Source organism: Pyxicephalus adspersus, chromosome 3 (genome assembly GCF_032062135.1).
Source record: "Pyxicephalus adspersus chromosome 3, UCB_Pads_2.0, whole genome shotgun sequence".
Classification (NCBI taxonomy): Eukaryota; Metazoa; Chordata; class Amphibia; order Anura; family Pyxicephalidae; genus Pyxicephalus; species Pyxicephalus adspersus.
This window is the reverse complement of record NC_092860.1, coordinates 104,063,268-104,087,974: the sequence shown is the minus strand read 5'-3', so window position 1 is coordinate 104,087,974 and position 24,707 is coordinate 104,063,268. Positions and strand designations below refer to the sequence as shown.

At 37.7% G+C, this 24,707-nt stretch overlaps 1 protein-coding gene across 1 annotated transcript; it reads right to left on the bottom strand.

Annotated features, from left to right (window-relative positions):
• Positions 1-450: 450 nt before the first annotated feature.
• Positions 451-24,685, bottom strand: ABCE1 (ATP binding cassette subfamily E member 1). The gene is made up of 18 exons (XM_072405879.1): positions 24,532-24,685; positions 19,285-19,426; positions 11,865-11,950; positions 11,285-11,382; positions 10,519-10,636; positions 10,273-10,410; positions 10,088-10,157; positions 9,483-9,579; positions 9,309-9,398; positions 8,503-8,624; positions 8,177-8,398; positions 6,815-6,874; positions 5,748-5,806; positions 4,924-5,034; positions 4,046-4,188; positions 3,842-3,964; positions 1,565-1,676; positions 451-885 (listed from the first exon to the last, which is right to left on the bottom strand). The coding sequence occupies exons 2-18, from the start codon at positions 19,385-19,387 to the stop codon at positions 838-840; spliced, it is 1,800 nt and encodes a 599-aa protein (XP_072261980.1). The 5' UTR covers positions 19,388-19,426; positions 24,532-24,685; the 3' UTR covers positions 451-837.
• Between the last annotated feature and the right edge of the window lie 22 nt (positions 24,686-24,707).

Here is a 24,707-nt window from a genome sequence, read left to right as displayed (position 1 = left end):
TGTTAGCTTCTACCTTTCTCTTGCCCACTGACAATGTTGTTTTTATCGATGGGGTCCTCTGCTGGGGTTTAAGAAACTTCACCTAATCCTGCCCTTTTCCATTTTCCAAAATGTTTTTTGTTCCGAGCATGAAATTTTTCTTTCTTGGCTTCAAGAAGCCTACCCAGATTTTAGGTAAGGGGCACGTAGGAGATACAGGTGGTGCGATAACATCAAGAACTGATCTACAGCACACTGCATTCCTCTTTTCTGCATCAACCACTGAAAGCGTTGTACAGCCACGTGATGATACAGGGATTGATCAATTAAAAAGAAAAAAAATAGGTTTACAAAAGCTGGGAAATGCTGTAGAAAGAGCTTTGGGTAATTCATACCTTTTACATTTAGTATCTTATCAAGCTTGTAAGATCTTTATAACAATCTTTTTTAAACCAAGAAACACACAGAAAATTAGTGGAAAGACAACTTTAAGGTAGATATTTATTTCTGAACCTCTAAAGAGGTTTGGGGCTCTCCATTTTTAAAACAAGATCATACTCTTGATGGTAGTATTCGTTTAGAGGGATACAGTTCAAAGCTCTAAAATTAGGAGAAACAAAATTCTTGACAAATAAATTAGATCTCATGTTATGAAACCATAACAAACTGTACTTTGGCCAAAACAATTGATAATAAAATGTTTCAGATCTTTAGCAGGCATTTATCTGGGATATTCACGCATATATTTACTGTAACAATACAGCATACATTGGTGTTTTCTTGGGGATGACTTGTGATATAAAAAGGTTTGTTTCCCACCACTAGTTTTAGGAAGGTAAAGAAACTTTCAAAACTGGATTAATCATCCAAGAAAAAGTAGTTTCCACTCTTCTTTTGATCCACATCCTAGAGGAAGAAAAAAAAAAATCATATTAGTGGACTCTTAGAGCTGAAAAGTTAACCTGCATGTAACGCTTTTTAGATACGAAATCACAAATGACTAAATTATGAACTTTGAGTACACCTACTTAGGGGAAATGAATATTTTTTAGGTAATGTCAATACCTTCAAAACAGATTTTTTTCACTACCTCCTATTCTTAAAAGCACAACTAAACGGTCATACAATAATCTAACTTTTTTTTTTTTATACACTATATCACTCTTTACGGGATGGCAGCTCCACTAAACACAAATTCTACAGTCTGACTCGTGCAGTAAATTAAAAGCAATCAATACACACCCAATTATACACCTTATTACAATAAAGCAATTTGGATACATTAAATTGAACACATATAAATAGTTTACCGAGGAGTAAAATACTGGTGCTGCCAGTGATTATGAGCTGGACCGCAGCTCTCTCATACAAAGCTAAAGCACAGTATTCCAGCTGATCTGATTCATCTCAATGAACACCATTCCAATTAGCAACACTGCTGAAGACAGACCATTGGAAAAGTGGGTTGCTGGTCAATCTCAGAAAGTCAAAGTCTGGCTTTGATATGTGCTGTCAAGCATCTAGTATTTAAAACTTTGCTGCAGTACTTATTCACTTTGGCGATTTTACTATGCTGCGTACTTACCTTGATTGAATTAAGTTTGTTTATTCTTGGTCTGTAGTTGTTAGGGTCTCTCCTAAATGTGATTTCCAGCTGAGACAAAAATTTATTCATACCAGCAAGGAGTGTTTGGGGGCTGCAAAAAAAAAAAAAAAATTTAAAAAAGGTATTTAGAGGAAGACATACATGATGAAAAATAGTACTCTTTGCCAGTATTGCTACAAATAACATTTCCATACACAAAGTGAATAGGTTGTACTTCTGACTATTAATATGCTAAGTGCCAATATCTGTGGCTCCATCTAGTGGAAAGATCAGTAGCTATTCCCTTTACTCTGCAATTAGTAGGCACATCATTATTCAATGATCACCAGAACCCACCTTTAAACTTTAATCAATCCCGTTTGTTCATCTCAGCCAGGAGGTATGCTGAGAATGTACAAAAAGATGCACATGAGCATCCAAGTTTACAGAGGAGTGCAAACAGGCAGGTGTGTTACTGCAGAAGAGACATTTCTCTTTGGCATTCAAGAGCTTTTAAAGGATATGGAGGTATGTATGACACGGTACAAAATTACTTTGGGGCATTTAGAATAGAAAAAAATTTGACCCAGATCACTACTTTTTTTGTTCTCCGACTGCCTCCATAAAGTACAATATTTTGCTTTGTTCACTGTATTACCCTACAGCAGTGAATCACAGCTCCATTCTCCTGAATAGCTTATATAATAAATGGCCATAGTTAAAAATGCAGCATGCGCAGCTCTTTTATATCCATTGCAGTTTTGCATGCTACTTTTGTAAAGAGGCAATCATGGCATTTAAGTGTTTGTGGTTAACTGCAACACCTATAAACAAAGTAAACACAACAGTGTGGATACTTAACCACCTGGGCGTTACACTGATGTCTAGATTTCTGTTCCAAAAGCGTGACAGGTTTTAATGAATTTTTTTTTTTTAAATTGTAGACCTGTAACTTACAGAAATATGTCCGAACAGGGTTCTAGTAGATATCATGAATATAAAAAATGTTTGAAACACACAATCATGTAAAGAAAAAATACTTTTAATAAAATTAATACACAAAAATCAGCTTAAACAAGAATACATAAATAAATGAAAAATACTGAAAATGCGATAAATCGGTATACTGTATAATATATTTTTCTAAAACACCTCCCTAGTGTCCATCACATACCTATAGACAAAACCACATAAATATATTTTGTATTATTTTGTATTGGACTGGATACCGAACTTTGTATTGAATCCAATACAAAATATTTGAACTTCCCGCTACGACCCCCATTGACAGGCGCATGCACAGACATCATCAGGAATCGCCGAGGGACGCGTACGCGAACGCCGGGTATTCTAATTCTTTCCAAAATTTATTTTCGATTGTAGGCTCTAATTCACCGAATTACTCAATAATTACTTATAATTCACCGAATTACCGTATAACTCTCCGAAATATGTCCAAAATTTTATACATTTTTTTTTATAAAAAAACCTTTAAAAAAAAAAAAAAAAAAATAGTGTATAATGTAATGTACAGTAGCTTATATAATATATATATAATACAATTATATATATATTATATAAGGATTTCTTTGTATTGGACCTCAATACAGCTTTTTTGTAGAGTTCAATGCAAAGGAACTCAATACAAAATTTTGAATTTCCTGCCCCGCCTCCCTCCTGCGCCGACGCATGCAGCGACGTCACCGGGAAACCCCGGTGATCGTCACTGCACTCGCCGGCTGAACACAGAAGAGAGAAGACGTGTCCGGAGGAGCTGCGGGGAGAAGGTGAGTATTTTTTTTTTTGCGATCGACGCTGGATCATCGCAGGGCTTCTAAACTGGCCGGCCGGCTTTTTCTTCTAAGCCGGCCGGCTTCTTCTTCCCGGAGAGGACACCCGACGCTGGAACACGACGGATGGCCGATCGCAGCGGGACCAGGTAAGTGATCGATTAATAGTAACTTTTTTTAGCCCGTACCAAGGTCGGGCTTATCGCACAGGTGGTTAAGTAAAAATAACAGCACCCCCCCCCAAAAAGTCCTAATCAACATTTCAAAAGCAATATGGATCAATGGTCTATTTGTAAACACAATTCACCCCACTTTTCATGTTGAGAGCCACTAGGGTAACGGTAAGGGGACACATTGATTGTGAATGAGCTGTATATCGTTACAAAAGATCATTGATTCCTCATCAGTATAACAGCTACAGTACAGCAAACAACCTGCAGTTTGGCTTAACTGGACATTTTCAAGAAGATATATATTATATAAATACCTGTTTGCAACTGTATCCCTGGATGGGATGCCATCAAAGACAATAACACGGTCAGCAAGATAGGTGGCCATAATAAAGTCGTGCTCCACAATAAAGGCGGTCTTTTTGGCATGAAGAATGAATCTACAATGAGACAAGCCATTAGCTTCAAGTCTGTATCATCTATTTCGTCAATGCATGTAGGTGCAAAAAGAATACAACTACCGTTTGATGACTCTGGCGGCCGTGAGACGTTGTTCAGAATCCAGATAGGCTGACGGCTCATCGATTAGATACACATCAGCGGGTTTACCCAAACACAGTGCCAACGCCACACGTTGCAACTCGCCACCAGACAAGGTTTGCACCTGTTAGGTGTAATCACAGAACATTCTCAAATGTAGTTATCAAGTGCATGTAAAGTCTTTATTAACAACAGTGTTCCCCCCGCCCCTTTTAGCCGGCTGTTTTTAAGTGGTTACTGAAAAGTTGGGTCACAACCCACCCTACAACTCCTTCCACCCAACCTAATATCAAGACCAGAAGTTACCTAATATTAGGTGTCCAAATGCAGAAACTTGAGTTAGGACTAATTTGTCTAGCAAATAATTTTGACATTATATTAAGCATGCAAATTAGGTAAATGATTATATATTGCAATGTGCTTTAATATTCGGACAAATCAAAAAAATATGAGGGAATGCAATTTTTAACTTACTACTTCTCCCATTAAGAAAACATGCATATGTATTATATATTTAAAGTATAGAGTTTGATGGTTATCAGAAAATCGGAAACCACATTGACTGATTTTTAGTCAGTCTTGAGTCCTGTAACTATCAATACCACTGTGGTCAGAGAACTCGGAGCATGCACAGGTGTAGGCTGCTAGTTTACTGATATAAGGCAGATTCATTTTCTTTACAGCACACGGAGCTGCCTCAAAATGATAAATTGCTGATTGCAGTGGTTCAGTAAAAAAAGGTAGAACCAAATGCCTCTGTTTGCAGCCTAATCAGTGTTTTAATCCAATCAATATGTATAATTACATACTTTGTCACTCTTTGTAGGCAAATCATAATGACAGAACATAGTCAGCATACCTCTTGATCAATAATATTTTCAATCTGCATTGGTTTCATCACATCGGTTACAAACTGAGGATGTGTGTAGGCATCCCTGATCTTCTCATGCAGCAGTTGGCGGACACTTCCCTGAATTTAATAAAATATTAGAATTAGAACATACAAACTTGTTTTATCTATAACACTTCTGGCTGTTTGTATAAAAAGTGATAACCCATTGAGAACAATTCAACCAATGACATTAAAGTAGAATTTTGTTTTTTATCATTGTCCTTGCAATTTCCACTACCTAGATAGATGTGTCAGTCGGTCTTTTGCAAGAATGTAGCCTGTGAAATTGTATCATAATTATTAAGTAGCTGATACAGTAAAAAAACATTTTGATAAATTTAGTAATCTGTTTTTCTACCTGTCTTAAAATGAAACTCAAGCTTTTTCAAGAGATGACTAGTGGCAAATTCAAACCACACTACACTAGCCTGGATGAGTTCCTTTTACCTATGACATACATATGAAGTCAGGGACCAGCCAGCATTCTTGATAGCTGGAGGGGTATAAAGGGTCAAAGACCAGGTGTCAATTACTGAGCTAAGAACAAGGGATTGGCAGTTTCACTGCCTACTTTTCCTGCATTACTTGGTGGAACTGGACAGCTAAACTTTCAGGGCCTGGGAGTAAAAAAGTGAAGGTTCAGTTTGGAGCTCACAGTTCAATACTACAGTATATTACCATTTTGAATTTAAAATGGCAGGCAATTTTACTAATGTACTGTACTATGCTAAATTTACAGTATAAAAATGTACTGCCACCTGCTAAATGCCCAATTTTAATTGCATACTTACTGTTGACTTGGGACTGATTTTTTGCGGTTTGTAGCTCACATTAAGGAATGGTACATCACCTGTAATGAAAATACATGGTCACTTCTTCACCATCTTAGCCTGAATCCTAATATCCCCCTAACTCAACCTACTTTATTGATGATAGAAGAAGCCCATCTTACTACATTGCTCATTAGTAAACCAAAAATAAAAAAAAGGAGTTCATATTCTGAGCCTGCTTTACACACTTTCAAGGCAAGGTCTGATGGTGGGGGTAAGAGGTTTATTTTGACAAGCATTTTCTCAAAGAATTTTAGAACATTTATATAGACACACAAAGATCACATTGCTTATACTTTGATTCCCAAATCTCTTCTCATAACCATGCTATTGAAAGGTTTTAATATAACCTTTCCTTTTTTGTTGTTTCCCTAGTTTTGGGTATCTTTGCTTGCAGGCAGATCTATGCAATGCAGGCAGATCATTGCCTGTGGAAAGGGGAGTCAACTGAGCGCTGTACATAGTTTCCCAATTCATCAGAAACCCTACTCTAGCAGTCCCCTCAAAAGCCCTCCACCCCAATGCATGTTTTGAGCTGGCTCTTTGGATGAGTTTTGCAAATATCAAACTGCCTTGATGAGTGGATGCTATCTGAGGAGTGGCCATTCCTAGGAAGGCTCGATTTATATAAAGACCACCCTTTGCCAATAATATCTTTTTAATATTATCTTTGCAAAATAATACCTTTAATAATTTAAAAAGGAAGGCCAAGGATAGTAAAGTTGAGGTAGAATAGGTGAATGTGGGAACATGCTCCAGGTAGGATTTAGCAGACTGACTAGTGCAGTTTCTAATTACATTTTTGGCTGTGAATTTAAAGGTCAAATGTTAACTAGTAACCAAGATATTCAGCAGTAGCAAGCCTGTAAAAGTAACTCTTTTGCATTAGTTTGGTAGTTGTTCCAGACAGGACCTTCAAACAGCCCACAGCCAGACTACAATGAAAGGCAGAGTGGAAAGCATAAACATTCTTGATTTTTTTTTTTTAAATGAGAACTTTAAAACATAGCATGAAATCATCCTATTACCTCCTTCATCAGGCTTCAGTCTTCCAGCAAGCATTCGAATAAAGGTAGTTTTGCCAGTTCCTGTTTAGAAAAAATAACATGAATTACCAATCTGAAAAGTGTTTTGCAAATAGAAAAAAAACATTGTCATATAGGCTGGGGCCCACCCTTGTCACTGTAAATTTGCAAATACTTTACGTTTACAACAAAGGATGTAGCTTACATGAGTTTTATAAATAGCCTGGACTGTCCAAGCTCATAATGCACAATGACTGAGGCTTTTTTTTTTTTAACATTCTGCTTTTAGGATTTGAAAAATAAAAGGATAAATAGTACATCTATAAACCTTTCCTTATTTTTGTACAGTTAGGGAAGGGTCACCATCTGACCATTTATGTTTTTTTTTTTCTGTTATGGAGGAGACTTCCCTTAACTTCTGTACAAACAGGAAAGGAAACTTCCCTTTAGAAATTGTCACAAGGTCAAAATAACACATTAGATGATTTCCCTTTAAATCTTTCGGTAGCAAAAAGAAAAAAAATAATTGTGGATTTTCCAATAAGTTCAGCCTAGTGACAATGGTTAATCGCAAAAATATTAAAAACCAGATAGAAGTTATTTTGCTTGAACATACTAAGCACTGCATGACCAGGTATATGTTGTGCCTTCAGGACTAAGGGCAAGAATCTGGCGTGTGTACAGCGCGTGTCGTTCGTTGTCCGAATGACTGCGCCCTGCAGAATCTACGGATGAGGAACGATCGTTATTAAATGGAAGGGAAGAGCATCTTGCAATCGTTTGTTGTTGGAAAGGATTGTGAAAGATCTTTTCAAACTACAAATATTGCATGTGTGTATGTAACCTAATGCTGGTCACAACAAAAATGCACACAAGTGTCACATAACCCCATGGAGATGCATATGGGTTTAGGCATGTAAAAGATAGCACAAACCCACTAAATATTTGGTTGCAAACGGTTTAATGTTATTATGGGTTTTGAGATTACTGACAAGGCTATAGAGTGTTAGGTGTTGAAACAAAGTAATAATAAATATATGTCTCAAGCCAACATTGCTAAATTTAAAATGACTCACTTTTGGCAGTTTTGAGATCACTATATTATTACATGCTTACAAACACGAGAAAGCAACCAAAACACTTTAAATGACCAGAAAGACTCTACTTTTGGGTTCTAACCCTAAATCAAATAATATGCCAAGTACATTTCTGATTTTAGTCTTGAATAAATAAATTACAAATTGCTAAAGGTGACTTAATTTTTCAAAGTGCAAAATAGGTCATCCTTATTATAAACTAAGCCAATCTGGCTCTTCAATTTACTTAGTCAAGTATAAAGACGTCACAACTTGAACAGGTTCTTACCATTCTCTCCAAGCATGACCATGATTTCAGAGTCTGTGAACTCTCCAGCCACAATCTTCATCTGGAAATCGCCCATCTTCTTCTTCATCGACGGGTATTTATACATGCACATCTTTTTTATCTCTTCTTCTGTGGCAGTTTCTGCTACCTTAAAAACCAGCGAGCAGTCCCTAAATCTTAGATTTTCAGTGGGCACATAGCCATCCAGAAAAATGTTGATACCTAAAAAATAAGTTCAAATTGTGTGTGAAACTTAGATGGGCATTAACAATGCACAATAAGGAATAATAACACACTTTTTTACATGTTAGAACAGTATGACCTACCTTCTCGGACGCTGAAAGGCATGGTGACTACACCATAAGCACTTGGAACACCATACAAGCAGCAAATAAAGTCAGAAAGGTAATCCAGAACACTAAGATCATGCTCCACAACAATGATGTAGCTGAAAAACAAAAACCCTAGATCTGAGGATCTATATATTTGAAATTGAACAGAAGTTTTAATAATATGGATATGGAGCAGAAACCAATAAGTCCTGAATAGATTTTTCATGAATTCTGGATATACAGTTTTCAAAGATTGGCATACTACAAACTTATCTGCAACTAAACCAGAAACATACCTTGGTTACCTTCAGTTTACTAACATGCAAGAAGTGTTGGGCTTCGTTGGAATACACTTTCTTGTAAAATAAACAGTTCAGATACAAATATTTAGAAAAAAAAGAACATTTTTTAACAAAACAACTACTTTTCTAAGTGAATTTCTGCAAAAAAAAAAAAAAATGTTTACGGAGAGGAATGATGACACCGCCCACGTGATAGCTTCTAAAAATGCTAATACTTGGATCTCATGGTGATGCAATGATATCCAGAGTCAATGACTAAAAACAATTATGAAGATGTGTTCTGACTTTCTAATCTGTATGCTCATTGCAGATCAGAGCCCTAAAATATTAACAAAAAAAAACAAAAAAAAACAAAGAAAAAAAAACAAAGAAAAAAAAAACACAGCAACCAGCATTTTCAAAAGGTCAGCTACAGCAGTTTTCAAAATGCCATTGAGGATAATCATGCTGCATATCTGCACTCTGAGTCCAGAGTAAGAAGACTGCCTATTTCCTTACCGGTCAGGGTTGATCAGAGATCTGATGGTAATGGCAGCTTTAAGACGTTGTTTTACATCCAAGTAACTGGATGGTTCGTCAAACATGAAGCTGCAACAAGAAATAAATAAATAAATCACAAAAATCTTGCACCAAGAATACTTATGGTTCGTTAGTAAAAATTAATTTTCTTACATGTCAGCTCTTTGAATGCAGACAACAGCACATGCAAACCGCTGAAGCTCCCCTCCGGAAAGGTCTTCAACATTTCTGTCCCTCAGATGAGTCAGATCTGAAACATCACTGCCATAGTCAATATTGAATGTATACATAATTAAAACGCCAACATTGTAAACACATACAGGCCTTAAAAAGTTACAATACAAAGTACAGTGGGTGAGAAGTGATGAAAGGTATAATGGCAAAAAAGAGCCATGGTACATCACCTATAATGATAAACAAGCTCATAAGGGTTTGGACACTAGCTAAAGACACATACTGCAACAATGTTAACACTAGGAAGGCAGATATTGATATCTGCTCCCCATTATACACCATTTACAAACTTTTTTTTTAGCCAACTCATAAAATACTGGTCTGTGTATGGAGCTTGCAATGCTCCACTAAGTTTTCTGGTTTACACAGCAGATCCCTCAGTGGATTTTAAAAGAGCTGGTTTTCTGCCCACATTATATCTCATTTATTCAACAATACTCCTACAGCTTTAGACTGCCAATGCTTGCTAAGCACATAGCACAGGGGCCTGTGGATACCTGTGTATGCTGATTGAAAGTACTCACCCAACTGTTCACAAACTATAGTCTGGGTTTTTGTTTCATCTTTTCGATCTAAAATGGTCCCGACTGGGCCCTAAGACAGTAAAAAAATGTTTTAATACATTTCATTCTACAGCTTGCAAGCGTATTACAAATTGTCTCTGGGTTTTAGATACATCTTCAGAACAAGTTATTGCATGCATGCATACCTTTGCAGCTTTTGGAATTTGGTCCACATACTGAGGCTTAATGATGGCCTTCAAATCATCCTCCAAAATTTTGGTAAAGTAGTTTTGCAATTCTGAACCCCTGAAATAAGTCAGGATTTCTTGCCAATCTGGGGGATCCTTTTTAACAAAAATGAAAAAATGAAGAATATAAGTGTTACACAAGTTATTTTTAGGAACAAGTTTTTGGTAAAAAACAAAAAACACAGAATTCAATGGATCACTTACATCATACTTCCCAAGATTAGGTTTTTGTTTTCCAGCCAAAATTTTCAAAGCTGTGGATTTACCAATACCATTAGTGCCAACCAATCCTAGCACCTCACCAGGTCTGGGAGTAGGCAACCTATAGGAAAAAATGAATCAATTTCAAATATTATACTAAAGGCTGTGCAAATAAAATATGTAACAAAATACAATAAGAAATGCTAGCAACACAAGTGTAGAAATCATGTGCTTGCATCCTCAAACATCAAACGTCTTCCACCTTAGTATTGGTATCCTACTCAGCCACTAACCAAATATTTGGTTAAAGTTATTAGAAAATGAGAGTACATGTAATTCAATATAAAACTGCTATTAGTTTTACTGAAGAGATTTGTACTTTCCACTATTCAGATGTAAAACTATGTAAAGAATACCTTATGTCAAGGCACTGGTGATGGCAGTGAAACTTAATTGATTAACAAATGCTAAGGGACTATCTGTTGTTTTCTAGCACACGCTGCATACAGAATCTGCAGGAAATTGATAGGCAGACCAGCTGCCTTTACATATACATTTAGGACCCAGCTTTTTAAAACTAAAAATAAATTTCTTTTAAAGACAAAAGGTAAGGAAAAATTTAAGAACAACTAAAGTGTTTAAGAAGATTGGGAGATAATTCAGCATTAGATGCTTTTACAATCCCAGACTCATAGGAAGAAACTGTTCAGAAGCAAACAGCACAATGACCATGGCCCTTATAGGATACCAATTTATCATGGCATCTTACCTGTGTAACTTAAAGGCATTGGCACAATAACGGTGAGTGGTTTCCTTTTCCAGGTTGCTCGGCAGGTTTACAATGGACAAGGCTCCAAAGGGACATTTCTGTATAAAGAAAAATTATGAATAAACTAAAAATCACAAAACAAATCCTAATATACGTACTGACTATATATGCAGATTGCTGCTGCCTCTTTTTGCATTATTGATGTTTTTAGGGTTCTTTACATTCACTTGTTGGGCAGTATAGATTAAGAACACCCCCAATTATCAGCCAGTGCCCAGAGTGACTTCTCAACAGGCCTGTTTTTGTCACGCGGTGTGTGTGTGTGTGTGTGTGTGTGGGGGGGGGGGGGCAATTAAAAACTGCTCTTAGCATTTCTACAACAGGAACAATTCTTCAGCAACAGCTAAGTGCTGATATCTAATGCTGTCTGCCATCAGCTGATAAGTTTGTAACTTTTACACAGTCACTTGAAAATATGAAAATATTTAGAAATGAAAAATACAATAAAAGTTTTCTTGCCCAGAAAGTTAAATCATTTCTAAAAATGGCAAAAGCGACTCTATAAATAGTTTTAACTTACCTTGATACAGATACCACACCCAATGCACAGAGTTTCAGAAATCCACACAATCTTACTCTGTGGAGTAACTTCAATGCACAGTTTTCCTAAAATGAGAAAAAAAAATCATACTAGTAAGAAATCTCTATTACAAGAGGTATTGTTTTATACTCCAGCTTTCATTAGGGACAAATGAAGAATAAACAATTCGCAGGATATGGAGAGGATTCAGTGCAAGTGATATCAGAGGTATAAAAGCTTGGGAACTTTTGCTTTATACCTCTACAATTAATATACAGCATATCAAAGTAAAGAACTAGGAGCAAAACTTCTCTAAAGACTCAAAAATTTATATAAATATATATATATTTTTATCTAGAAAAAAAAGCTTCCTGACCTTTATAAGGAAGCAGTTTGCATATTTTACCCAAGCTGTAAAATCTGATGCAGCTGTTTTTAGTACCACTCTTACACTGAGTGAAAGAATTATTGGCTCCCTGCTGATTTTGTACGTTTGCCCTCTGACAAAGAAATGACCAGTCTATAACTAATGCTAGGTTTATTGTAGCTGGGAGAGACAGAACAACAACAAAAGAACCCTCAAAAACCCAGTGCTCAAAAGTCAGAGCTCGATGTGCATTGTAATGAGTGAAAGTGATAAGTAATTGATCCCCTATCAACCAGCAAGTTTAGGCTCCCAGGTGTCTTCCCTGCAGGTAACAAGCTGATATTAGGAGCACCCTCTAAGGGAGTGTTCTTAATCCAAGCTTGTTACAGTACCTGTATAAAGACACCTGTCAACAGAAGCAAAATCAATCAATCAGATTCCAAACTATCCACCATGGCCAAGACCAAAGAGCTGTCTAAGGATGTCGGGGACAAGATTGTAGAGCTACACAAGGCTGGACTGGGCTACAAGATTATCGCCAAGCAGCTTGGAGAGAAGATGACCGCAATTGGCGCGATAATTCGCAAATGGAAGAAACACAAAATAACTGTCAATCTCCCTCGGTCTGGGGCTCCATGCAGGATCTCCCCTCGTGGAGTTGCAATGATCATGAGAACGGGGACATAGCAGCCCAGCCCAGAACCAAGGCCTGTGGAGTTGGAGTTGATAAAAATGTGCCGACTTAGACTCCTAATAAATTTAAATTATATTATAAAATACAGCAAGTTCAAATGTCCTATTTCACAAACAATAGTGATAATTAAGTACTTCTCTGATGTAGGAATAAAACCCAGTGCATAGTTGTATTTCTGCTAGTGTGAAGTTCAGCTGAGCTATTATACAACCTGACATTCACATTATTGTAATATGGATTATGTACATTACAATAAGTGCTTTCATTTTAATTCAGATATAATGTGTTTAACAAGTTTATTTGAGTGTAAACAAGTGTAATGATATAGGTGAAGGTGAGTACTATGGCCTGATGTGTGGTCAGGTGACATATTTGACCCTATCCAGGGCTGAACTGTAACATCATTTTGCACACCACCTAATACTAGGATGTTAGTTAGGTGGCCCCCTGGCCCTGGAGCCCCCCACTGCCCTTTCTTCAGCAGAAGATCAGCAAACAAAGATAAAGGCAGCACCGTCTGCTCAACTTCCTGTCTGCTAAAAGAGCTTAGAAGAACTTGGAGGAACAGCTTTTTGGAATTAAGTGTAAGAGTTCATGTTTATTTTAAAACTGCATGGCTTGTGTGTACTATGATGGAAGGCTGTGCGCATGTTTCAGGATAAAACTGCAGGGCTATGTGTATATGGTGCAGGAATGTATGCATGTTTGTGTATAGTGCATATTGTGTGTATAGTATATATGTTTGTGCATGTTTTTCTGTATAGGACAAATTATGTCAAAGTTTAGTCCAAGGTTATAGCTTATTTGTGTGTATAGTGCCGTGTTGTATGCATCTTTGCAATAGTGCAGGACTATGTGTATGTTTGTATTTAAATCAAAGAATATGCTAGAGAGTATAAAATTTTATATTTATATTTTTTTGAAAGTGGCACCCCATTCACAATGGCAAAAAGTCAGTCAACAAACACTATAAAGTCTGCTGTTTATGATAACTTTACATTATTAAGTGATGAGAAACATTACGTGTGCCAATGTTTTCTTGAGGATGATGGTGAAAAACACCATGTGAACACCAATGTGAAGTAAAAATTAGCAGTTTCAGTGGGTCTAACAAAAATGTACCTACAAGAGCATCAGATTTGAAGACACTTGCAGCGTTTTCATCCTAAAGTGTTGGAAGTTGTGAATGAGAAAGATATCAATCAAAATATTCTATCTACTTCTGGGATAAAAAAATGTTCAGAAATCTACTGGAGACCAAACCCAACTAAAAAGATTCTTTATATCTGACAAAGTTACCATAACAATGACACCAGAAAAATTCAAAAATCACATAATTGAAATGGTAGTAAAGAGTATTACTGTGTACCACTATCCTTTTCACAGCCAGCCTTTTTGGGCCTAAATGGAGAAATGGCTTAAAAACTTGGTGTTTCTCTGGAAAAAGAAAGTATAAGGAAACCTATAAAGAGGCCAAATGTAAAAGGAAAAAACTATAAAAAGGTCTGAAGGGGCGTTTTGTCTTCATAAAAATGGATGCATGCACACGCCACAGAGTCAATTATTTTGACATAAATGTTTGATTTGTTGATGAAAAAAATAAAACAAAAAGGGGAAAACTTGGGAGTAAAGGACACCACCTAGGCACATAACACTAGTAAATATCTTCAGACGTTTAGTGGAGGATGTTCCTAGAAGATTTTGAAATTAAAAAGGGACAGATTCTATGTATTGTGATTAGAATGCTTCTAAAATGTTGAGCACAACTGAGAAAATGAAAAAAGTAGATAAAGAAAGTGACAGATGGATATTAAAGGAAGACAATTCTGAAAGTACTGGAGAAAGTGAAAGCAAAGAATAGTGACATTTTAATGAACATTGTTGAAGAAGCATCTAAGCGTACTACTATTCAACATATGCATTGTGCTGTTCATACTCTGCAACTTGCAATAAGAGATGGATTGAAAGATCATCATGCAGCTACTCTAATTGGCAAATTGAGGCAAGTAACTGTTGCAGCCAGGGCCCCTAAAACAGAAGCTATTTTGAAAGTTGTGCAGGAAAAGAAGCCATTTTGGATCAAACAACACAATTTGGGGAAGCACCTATTTTATTGTAAAGTGTTTGCTTGAACAAAAAGACTTTCTTGAAGAACTGGACAATGAAAATGTTTTATGAACTGAAAGCCAGGGGACACAAGTAAATGCACTGGAAGATCTACTTTCTAACGCCTTTACTGTCACCAAGAGTTTGCAATCCGAAGATTTAACACCTGGTAAATTCTTCTTGAAATGGAAGAACTTGATATATTGCCTGAACAAAAGTGGAGGGTTAATAGCTGATGACATTGCATCTTCAATGAAGAAAAAAGTATCTCTTACTGGATAATCAAATCTTATTAGCTGCCATTTATGATGATCCAATGAGCCGAATTTCATTGAGCGATGATCAACAAAAAAGGCCCTCTATGATGTAGCAGTTCGCATGAAGGGATTACTACCTGAAACACCACCACTGGATGAAGTAATAAGCACTGGTAACTAAGGATCATCCTCTTCAAATGAAGAATTAGACATTGATTCCTTCTTGGATAAAATAGAACTTTCAACAGTAAAGCGACGTTGCATATGCGTGAATGATTAAAGACCAGAAAACGTCCATATAAAGAGATTCCAGCCGGAGTTTTTTTTTACAGAATTAAAAGTAGAAAAGTATGATTGCTCATCGAAACTGACTGTAGAAGAAGCCATCCTTGTTTATCCCGAGATTATTAGTGATGTGGCTAGAACTGCAATGCCTACCCACCCAAGTCAGTGTTGAAAGACTATTTTCAGCTATAAAAATAATCAAGTCAGATTTAAAAGCTTCTAAGAATATGGCAGAAGCAATTATGTTTCTTAGAACAACATTACATTGAATTAGTTTTGGATTTAATATATAAACTGTTTTAGGTTTTCCAGCTTTTTTTTGTTCATGTAGTTAAGCTTTGTTTTTGTTTTAAAACTACTAAAGAATGTGGTTCATATTTTTAAACTAGTAAAGCTCCTGGTTCCTGATTTGCTATGCTACTACTTTATAGCCGCTTGATAAAAAAAAAAAATAAAACCATATTTTCATTTTTTGTCTTTTGTTTCAACTGGCCAATACAGTAGAGCGTCAGCTTCCTAGCCAGTAGTTCTGTGGTTAAATGGTGTGTATGTTGCCTTCCTTAAATCAACGTGTAAAAAACATTAGCATATTACAGGGTTTCTCAATTTTATCTTCACACTTTTGCAACCAAACTTCACAAAAACTAATTTTCACCCCCCAAAAAACTCTTTTGCATTCAAACTTCACATAAAAATTTAGAAACCCCTCATTGTTCATAAACCAATACATTAAAAAATTAAATATAACAATATTTTTACCATATAAGTTTTCCTCAAGAAACAATAAAAATATGTAATAATTAATTAAACAATGTATTAATCATTAATGCTTTGTCCTCTAAGGTGTTTAGGCAAAAAAGCTGAACATTTTTGTATAATATTTTGAGCAATCCTGCTTGATTATTCTAAAAAAAATACACTATTGAAGCATTCTATTAAAGCACCCGAATGAATAAGCCTATTTCTTCTTTCCAATTAAAGAACATGTTCTCAACAGGATTAAGAAATGGAGAGTATGGTTGTAAAAATAAGAGTTGGTGTCCCTAACTTTCAATCAAGCTCTTTACCTGGCTAGTTTTATGAAAGGGGGCATAATCCAAAATTAGGATGGCATGCTGAACACTCTTTTCACTAAAAACATTCGAAACCTCATCAATAAAATTGAGGAATGCTTCTTGATTAAATGCTTGTGTTTGTGACTTAAAGTGGAGGGTCCCATTTTTTTTCCTCACACAACAAAACTGAATAATTTCCTGGAACACACTCCAGCCACAACATGCACCACCCCTTTGCCTAATAGGAGATCTTCCCCTTTTGGTTGTCATTGAGGTGTTAAAACCGACTTCATCAAGAAAGTAGATGTTTTTTCCATCTTCCTTAGCAATGAGATCAAGGATTTTGTTTGAATAGCCAAGTCTTACAGGAATTAACACAAGAATTTCTTTTCAATGACCATTGGAATTTATCAATGCTATCTATTGTTGAAATAGATACATTAAGTTCAACTTTGGTTGATCCTTCATTTGCCTGAGGCCTATTCCGCAATATTTATGGTAAATGCATTACTGAATAAAACGCTAATAACTTTGAAGATAAAAAGATGAATAATATTGTTATCCTAAAACTTAGTATCAATCCCTGAAATAAGGATATTTAATTTTAAAATTATATAAAGTAAAAAACATAATTGACAAATAATTTATTTTCATATATTCTTATTAATGGTAAAATATTGTTATATTTAATTTTATAATAAATATATTGATTTATGAATAATTAGGGGGTGAAATTTGTTTGTGAAGTTTGGTTGCAAAAGTGTGAAAAGTGTGAAATGAGAAACCCTGTAAAGACAGAGCAGTCGGTACCAGAAACTGAGGAGTCAGAGAGTCAAAGGATTTACAGTTAGGTCCATAAATATTTGGACAGAGACAACTGTTTTCTATTTTTGGTTCTGTACCTTACCACAATTAATTATAAATTAAACAACTCAGATGCAGTTGAACTGCTGACTTTCGGCTTTAATTCAGAGGGTTGAACAAAAAGGTTGCATAGAAATGTGAGGAACTAAAGCCTTTTTTTTACACAATCACTTCATTTCAGGGGCTCAAAAGTAATTGGACAAATTAAAAAGCTGAAAATAAAATGTTCATTTCCAATACTTGGTTGAAACCCTTTGCTGGCAATGACAGCCTGTAGTCTTGAACTCATGGACATCACCAGGTGCTGGGTTTCCTCCTTTTTAATGCTCTACCAGGTTTTTACTGCAGCGGCTTTCAGTTGCTGTTTGTTTATGGGCCTTTCTGTACAAAGTTTAGTCTTCAACAAGTGAAATGCATGCTCAATTGGGTTCAGATCAGGTGACTGACTTGACCATTCAAGAATATTCCACTTCTTTGCTTTAATAAACTCCTGGGTTGCTTTGGCTGTATGTTTTGGGTCATTGTCCATCTGTATTCTTGGATATCGATACGCCTACTTCCTGGAGAGTGTTGTTCACTTAATTGGCTGTTGTGAAGGGGTTTCTCTTCACCATGGAAAGGATTCTGCCATCATCCACCACTGTTGTTTTCTGTGGACGTCCAGGTGTTTTGGGGTTTCTGAGTTCACCAGTGCTTTGTTTCTTTCTCATGATGTACCAAACCAAAACCAGATTTTGCCACTCCTAATATTGTAGCAATTTCTCTGATGGGTTTTTTCAGCTTAAGAATGGCTTGTTTCACCTGCATGGAGAGCTCCTTTGACCACATGTTGTTTGTTCACAGCAAAATCTTTCACATGCAAGCACCCCCCCCAAATCAACACCAGGCCTTTTATCTGCATAACTGATAATGACATAACAAAGGAATTGCCCACACCAGCCCATGAAATAGCCTTTGAGTCAATTGTCCAACTACGTTTGAGCACCTAAAACAAAGTGATTGTGTAAAAAAAAAGGCTTTAGTTCCTCACATTTTTATGGAGTCTTTTTGTTCATCTCACTGAATTAAAGCTGAAAGTCTGCAGCTCCAACTGCATCTAAGTTGTTTCATTTAAAATGAATCGTGGTAATGTACAGAACCAAAATGAGAAAAAAAGTTGCCTCTGTCCAAATATTCATGAACCTAACTGTATCCACAGTCCAGCCCAGAACTACAGGGACGGAACTTGTCAATGATCTCAGGGTAGCTGGAACCAGTCACCAAGAAAACAATTGGTAAAAACACTGCGCCTTGAAGGCCCGAAATCTTGCAGAGCCTGCAAACGTCCCCTTGCTCAAGACAGAACATGTACAGGCCCGTCTGCAGTTTGCCATGTTTGAACATCTGAATGATCCAGAGGAGAACTGGGTGAAAGTGTGGTCAGATGAGAGCAAAATTGAGCTCTTTGGCATCAACAGCCAGGGCATTTAAAATATGTATTCCAGCATGACAATGACTCAAAACACACGGCCACGGCAACAAAGGAGTGGCCTAGCCAGTCTCCAGACTGGTTGATAGGGAATGAAATACTTATTTCACTCATTACAACGCACATCAAGCTCTGACTTTTGAGCACTAGGTTTTAAAGGGTTCTTTTGTTGTTATTCAGTCTCTCACACCTACAATAAACCTACCATTACAATTATAGACCGGTCATTTCTTTGTCAGAGGGCAAAATCAGTAGGGATCAAATACTTCTGTCCCTCACTGTATACTTGTCTTAAAGATTAAAATAAAATGTCTGTCCACTTACCCATTCGTACGACAGGGCAACTTTTCTTGCACTCCTGACGACACTTCTTTGGCTTACATTTGTCATGATTAACAATAGCTATTCTTGTTAGCTTGTCTGCCATTTTTAGTGTGTAGTAGTTCCAAAAGCTTTAAAACCAGACCTAGGGAAAAAAGGGTAAAATTATCATTATAGAACATGCTTTTGCTAAAACTTATTCTAATGAATTCCACACACCGAAACAAGCATGGTAATGGTGTGACAATTAGCTGAATTTGTGAGTTGCATACTCTTCTGGGTCAGTGATTTAGAAGGTTATAAGCAGAGCATCAGACATGCTGTATTTATTTTTTTAATTTAATCATTTACAATTTATTCATGTCAGAAATGGCAACCTGCATAACCTGTTAGCAAAAGGGTCACTTTGTATGGTGGTCTCGGCAGTACTCCTGCAGTAACATTGGATGGATGGGGAACAAAATTAGAAAAAGGGACAAAGACAACAAACACATTTGGATGTAAAAGATTTTGATGACAGCCTTGGCTCACAAGACAGATTTCCACCTTTGCGTTGGCCCCACTGGGAAGAGCAGTGTGACTCGGGGTAGGTAAACCTATGGAAATAGTAAATACAGCGCTTACCCGATCCGCCGGCGTCCCTTGTTGTCCTTCGTGTCTTCTTTCTTCCTCCGGCAGCGTCTTCTGCACTACTGGTGCAGTGCGGAGATCCCGGTGACGTCAGCGCATTCAAATTCATTTATATTGAATGCAATACAGTGGATTTACATGTGTAAAAGCAGTACATTGTCTTTCATAAACATTTATATTACAGTATAACATAGTATGAGTATATTTATTTAATTTATTATTTTGACATGATTTTGTGTTTCAAACTTTATTACACTCATATTATAATATAACGTAAAATATATTTTCATGAAAAACATTGTACCACTTTTAGACATATAAAACCAGACAGAAATGAACTGCCCAGAAGGTTAAAGTGTTACCTGCTGACATGGCTTTTCCTGCTGCCCTAACCACTGCTCTCTGCCCTACTAAAGGGAAACCATTGGCTGTGGATATAATCATCCAACACATCTGAGGATGTCAATTTTTTTCACCCCCTCTACATCACTAGTACACAAGAGCCAAGAGCACAGAGATGGGCAGGAAGCAGCACGGTGGCTCAGAGGTTAGCATTCTGGCCTTTGCAGCGCTGGGTCCCAGTTTAGAATCTCGGCCAGGACACTATCTGCATGGAGTTTGCAGGTTCCCCCCGTGTTTGCATGGGTTTCCCTCCCATATTCTAAAAACATGCAGTCAGGTTTTTTGGCTTCACCACAAAATTGAACTTAGACTGTATTAAAGACATTTGAATATGGTAGGGGCATTGGATTGTGAGCTTTTTAAAGGGACAGCTAGTGACATGACTATGGACTTTGTACAGCACTGCGTAATATGTTGGCACTATAAAAATACTGTGTAATAATAATATAAAGTGACAGATTCTGCAGTATCTTTACTGTTTCTCTTTAATGTTTTTTTCCCCAAAGAACAATATTTGAGACATTTATATTATTGCAGTAATCCTGAAAATAACACACTCCCTGCCCTAAGGTGGTGATGCTCAATTACTATATGGTAGTTATGAAGGAAGCCATGTTTGTCACCCAGGCTAGACATCAAACAAGTCTGAAAGATCAGATTGTGCTTCTTAGATGAACATTTTTTCTGTACTTGCTGAAGATGTTGTTAAAAACTAATACAGACATCTTGAAGGTCTGCTAAGATGTAATGTGTACATTTTTTGTTCCTAGATTTCTACTAACTTAAAAGAAAGCTTTATAAAAAGGAAGAACAGTGGGCAAATGTCATAAAATGATAGCAATGATACGATAAGTCCATAAATATGGGAAAAATATATACTACTTTCTCACATTTCTTTTAAAAATGCCTAACTGTGCAAACAAGTTCATTTCAGACCAAAATATATCAAGATTAAACCCGACGACTATTTTCTAATTAAATGTGGGTGGCAATGTGGTCACAGAGCAGACAAATGGCCACTTCTATCAACCTTTCCTACAAGGTGGCCAGTTATGAAAAATAACTATTTTTCCTCACACCAAACTAACTAACACTATTTAATATGCTAGGGTATGCAAAACCAGCACAGAAGCACAAGCAGAGCTCAGCAACTGTTACACAAAAGCTGGAAAGATAAGAATGGGAGAGTAAGTTCTGCAGAGTGCAGCTATCTCACTAATGTAGGGACAGCTGGACAGGTCCCTCCACAGCTGCACCCAAATATCACAAAACAGCAAAGCTACAACTAAGCATTTATCTGGTGTTATCAGATACTGAAACCATGAAGTATGAAGCCATCATCTAAGTCAGGAACTAAAAAAAACACTGTACTATAATATACTGTATGCCATAACGGAGGATAAATGGAACTTACAACCATGAACACTAAAATCACAGCAGTTTACCAAAAATTTTCAAATAAATTTAAGAATTATTAATTTAAGAATTAAATAAAACTTAAGCAGGGGTGCTAGCCCTGTAAATTTGAGCTACAGTTCCTCTGAATTTCAGCAAGCCTTTACTACAGAGAGGAAAAGACAATGCCCATTCAGGAATAAAACATACCTTTATTTACCTTTCCTGTTTGCAGCCTTCTTTTGAAAAAAGGCCGGTGCCAATCAAGTTGGCCAAAGCGCCAACTTTAAAAAGATCAGGGGAATATCAAGTGAATGCTATGAAAAAAATGCAATCAGGCAAGTAAGGGTATTTTATAGGAAGGACACAGCTTTTCCCTTTCTGCCATAAAGGACCTGCCTGGTCACAATGTTTTCATTTTAGATATAGCTCTGGTTTAGGGTTAATATGCTCATTAATGTCTATGGGTAACATCTGAAGGGGATATACTTACCTTATGCCATGCTCCAATTGCTGGTGTGCCACTGGTGTTAGGCTACATACACATGTCAGATGATTCTCCTCTGATAATCACCTCAGGGCTGCTACCAGATGAGAATCTGATGTGTGTACATGTATGGTTATGTCATCTGGGAACGGCCAATCAAGATAGCTGAAGATCCCCCAGCAGTGGAAGAATAGAAGAAAGATGGCCGCATGTGGCACTGGAACATGAACAGGTGAGTTGGCAGGGTAATTCTGTTTTAAAAAAGCAAGTAGAAAATAATAAAGTAACTTTTTTTCTCCTAAACTTAAGCGACCATTTAAAGTGTATCTAAACTCAGAAATTTTACTTTACAAAGAAGGGTAGACAACCCTTTCATTTAAAGTGCACCACCCCTTTAATTCTTGATCGACTAGGTGATCATGAATAATGGGAGTGCAGAGCCTCCGGGGATACCTACATCACGCATCCCAGGAGGCACTTGACTGCTCCTTCTGCGCATGCCTGAGCCCTTTCATCAATGGAAAAAAATTTGCTGATCTCACGCATGCGCAGTGAGATTGCCAATTTTTTCTCCAATCTATGTCAACCGATCTCGCACCTGCTCAGTGTTTTATGTCACGGTTTTGTACAGAGGATGAATCTTCTGATGGAGATACAGCAAGAAACAAATGACAAGGGTTCCAACCTTTCACCATGCTAACAAGAACTATGAGGGGGAGCTGGGAAGTTCCTGGCTTTACCCCCTTCCAGATAAAATAGAAAAATGAGTGCGGGGGCATATGATAACCTAATATCTTAGTATGCAACTGTGCAAATATCAGCAAAAAAGATAGCCCAGATACTTGACATCTCACAGGAGTGTGTTGGGTTTGTTATCACCACTATCCTAGACATGGGCAAGCTTTCAGCGAAGTGGGTGCCGAAATGTTTGATCAGTGATCAGAAGAAGGAACAAGTTGAAGCATCCAAAGCCATTTTGGCCCATTTTGAAGCCGCACAGGACTTTTTGGCTAGGTTAGTGACTGAGGATGAAAGCTGGCTTCACATCTGTGATCCTGAAACCAAGGAACAGTCAAAGGAATGGCGCCACAGCGGCTCCCCGCTGCCAAAGTCTGAACCCAGAAATCGGCTAAAAAAGTCATGGCCTCTGTTTTCTGGGACAAAGACGGTATTCTGTTGGTGGACTACCTACCTCAGGGCTCTAGTATCACCGGACAGTATTATGCTAACCTCCTGGACTAGCTGAAAGAGGCAATTAGGACGAAACGCCGTGGAAAGTTGACCAAAGAGATCCTTTTTTTTTTATTTAGGACAATGCACCTGTGCACACGTCCAACGTTGTGGCTACCAAATTGAACACCCTGGGTTTCCAATTGGTCCACCATCCCCCCTACTCACCTGACCTGGCCCCTTCGGACTAATATCTGTTCCTGATTTCAAAGAAAAACCTGAAAGGGCAACGTTTTGAGGACATTTCTAATGTCAAAGATGCTGCCGAGAGCTGGTTTACGGCCCAACCAAAGGACTTTTATTTGAACGGTCTAGAAAAGCTGCAACTACGTAAGTGCATCAGTCTCTGGGGGAATATGTTGAATAAATGTGCTATTCCATAACTCTGGCCCTCTTCTTTCTGGGCAAAGCCAGGAACTTATCAGCACCCCCTGGTAAATGTTAGGTTTTGGACTTTATCTTTGGAAATCATGTCAGTACATAAATGAAGTTTGCTTTCAGGCACACGCAGCTCATGCCTGAGATCTCTCTAAGGCCATTAAACCTGCAAATGACCTCCCAAGCTGCATCAACCTGCTTTTGCATGCCAGTGCAGTTCTATAGGAAGATTCATGTTGATGCAGACAAATACAGAGGCCCTTTCATTGACTGCACCATGAGGAAATATGTACGGATAATAAGAGGTGCCCACATGAATGGGAATGACAGCTGCTGGCCATGTTGTTGGGTGACAACACTCTCTTGTGGTAAGATGCCAGTGGACAGGCAGCTTTGGTACAATGGCTGCATATGGTGCCCAGGCTGCACCACCAGTCCTCCATTCATGTAATTACAGGTGTGTATGAGGAAGCTGACAGGGTACCAATCACCCATCTAGCCAGCTGTCTGTCAGGTCCCAGCAGCCTGTAATATAGGCCGGGCACTAATATGCACAAGAAGTGATGTCTCCACATAAGCACAGATCAGCCCACACAACTAGGCCACGATATACAGAGCCCATTCTATGGCGTGTATAGGGTAACCAGCCCAGCCAGTGACTCACACCTCAGCGTCGACCGCCCGCTCACACTCAGGCCAGATGCCAGGCCGCACAGACGCCCACTTACCGGTATTCGGAGGGGAGAGAGTTGCTGCCGCTATGGACGGCTGTCAGGAGAGGTGAGGCCTGTCGGAAGATGCCTTCCTTCGGCCTGTTCTCGGTGCTCTCTCCGGCTCTCCTCCCCGTGGAGCAACGTGCAACTCACACGAAAAGAAACCGGCCAAGATGGCCGCCACTGACGCT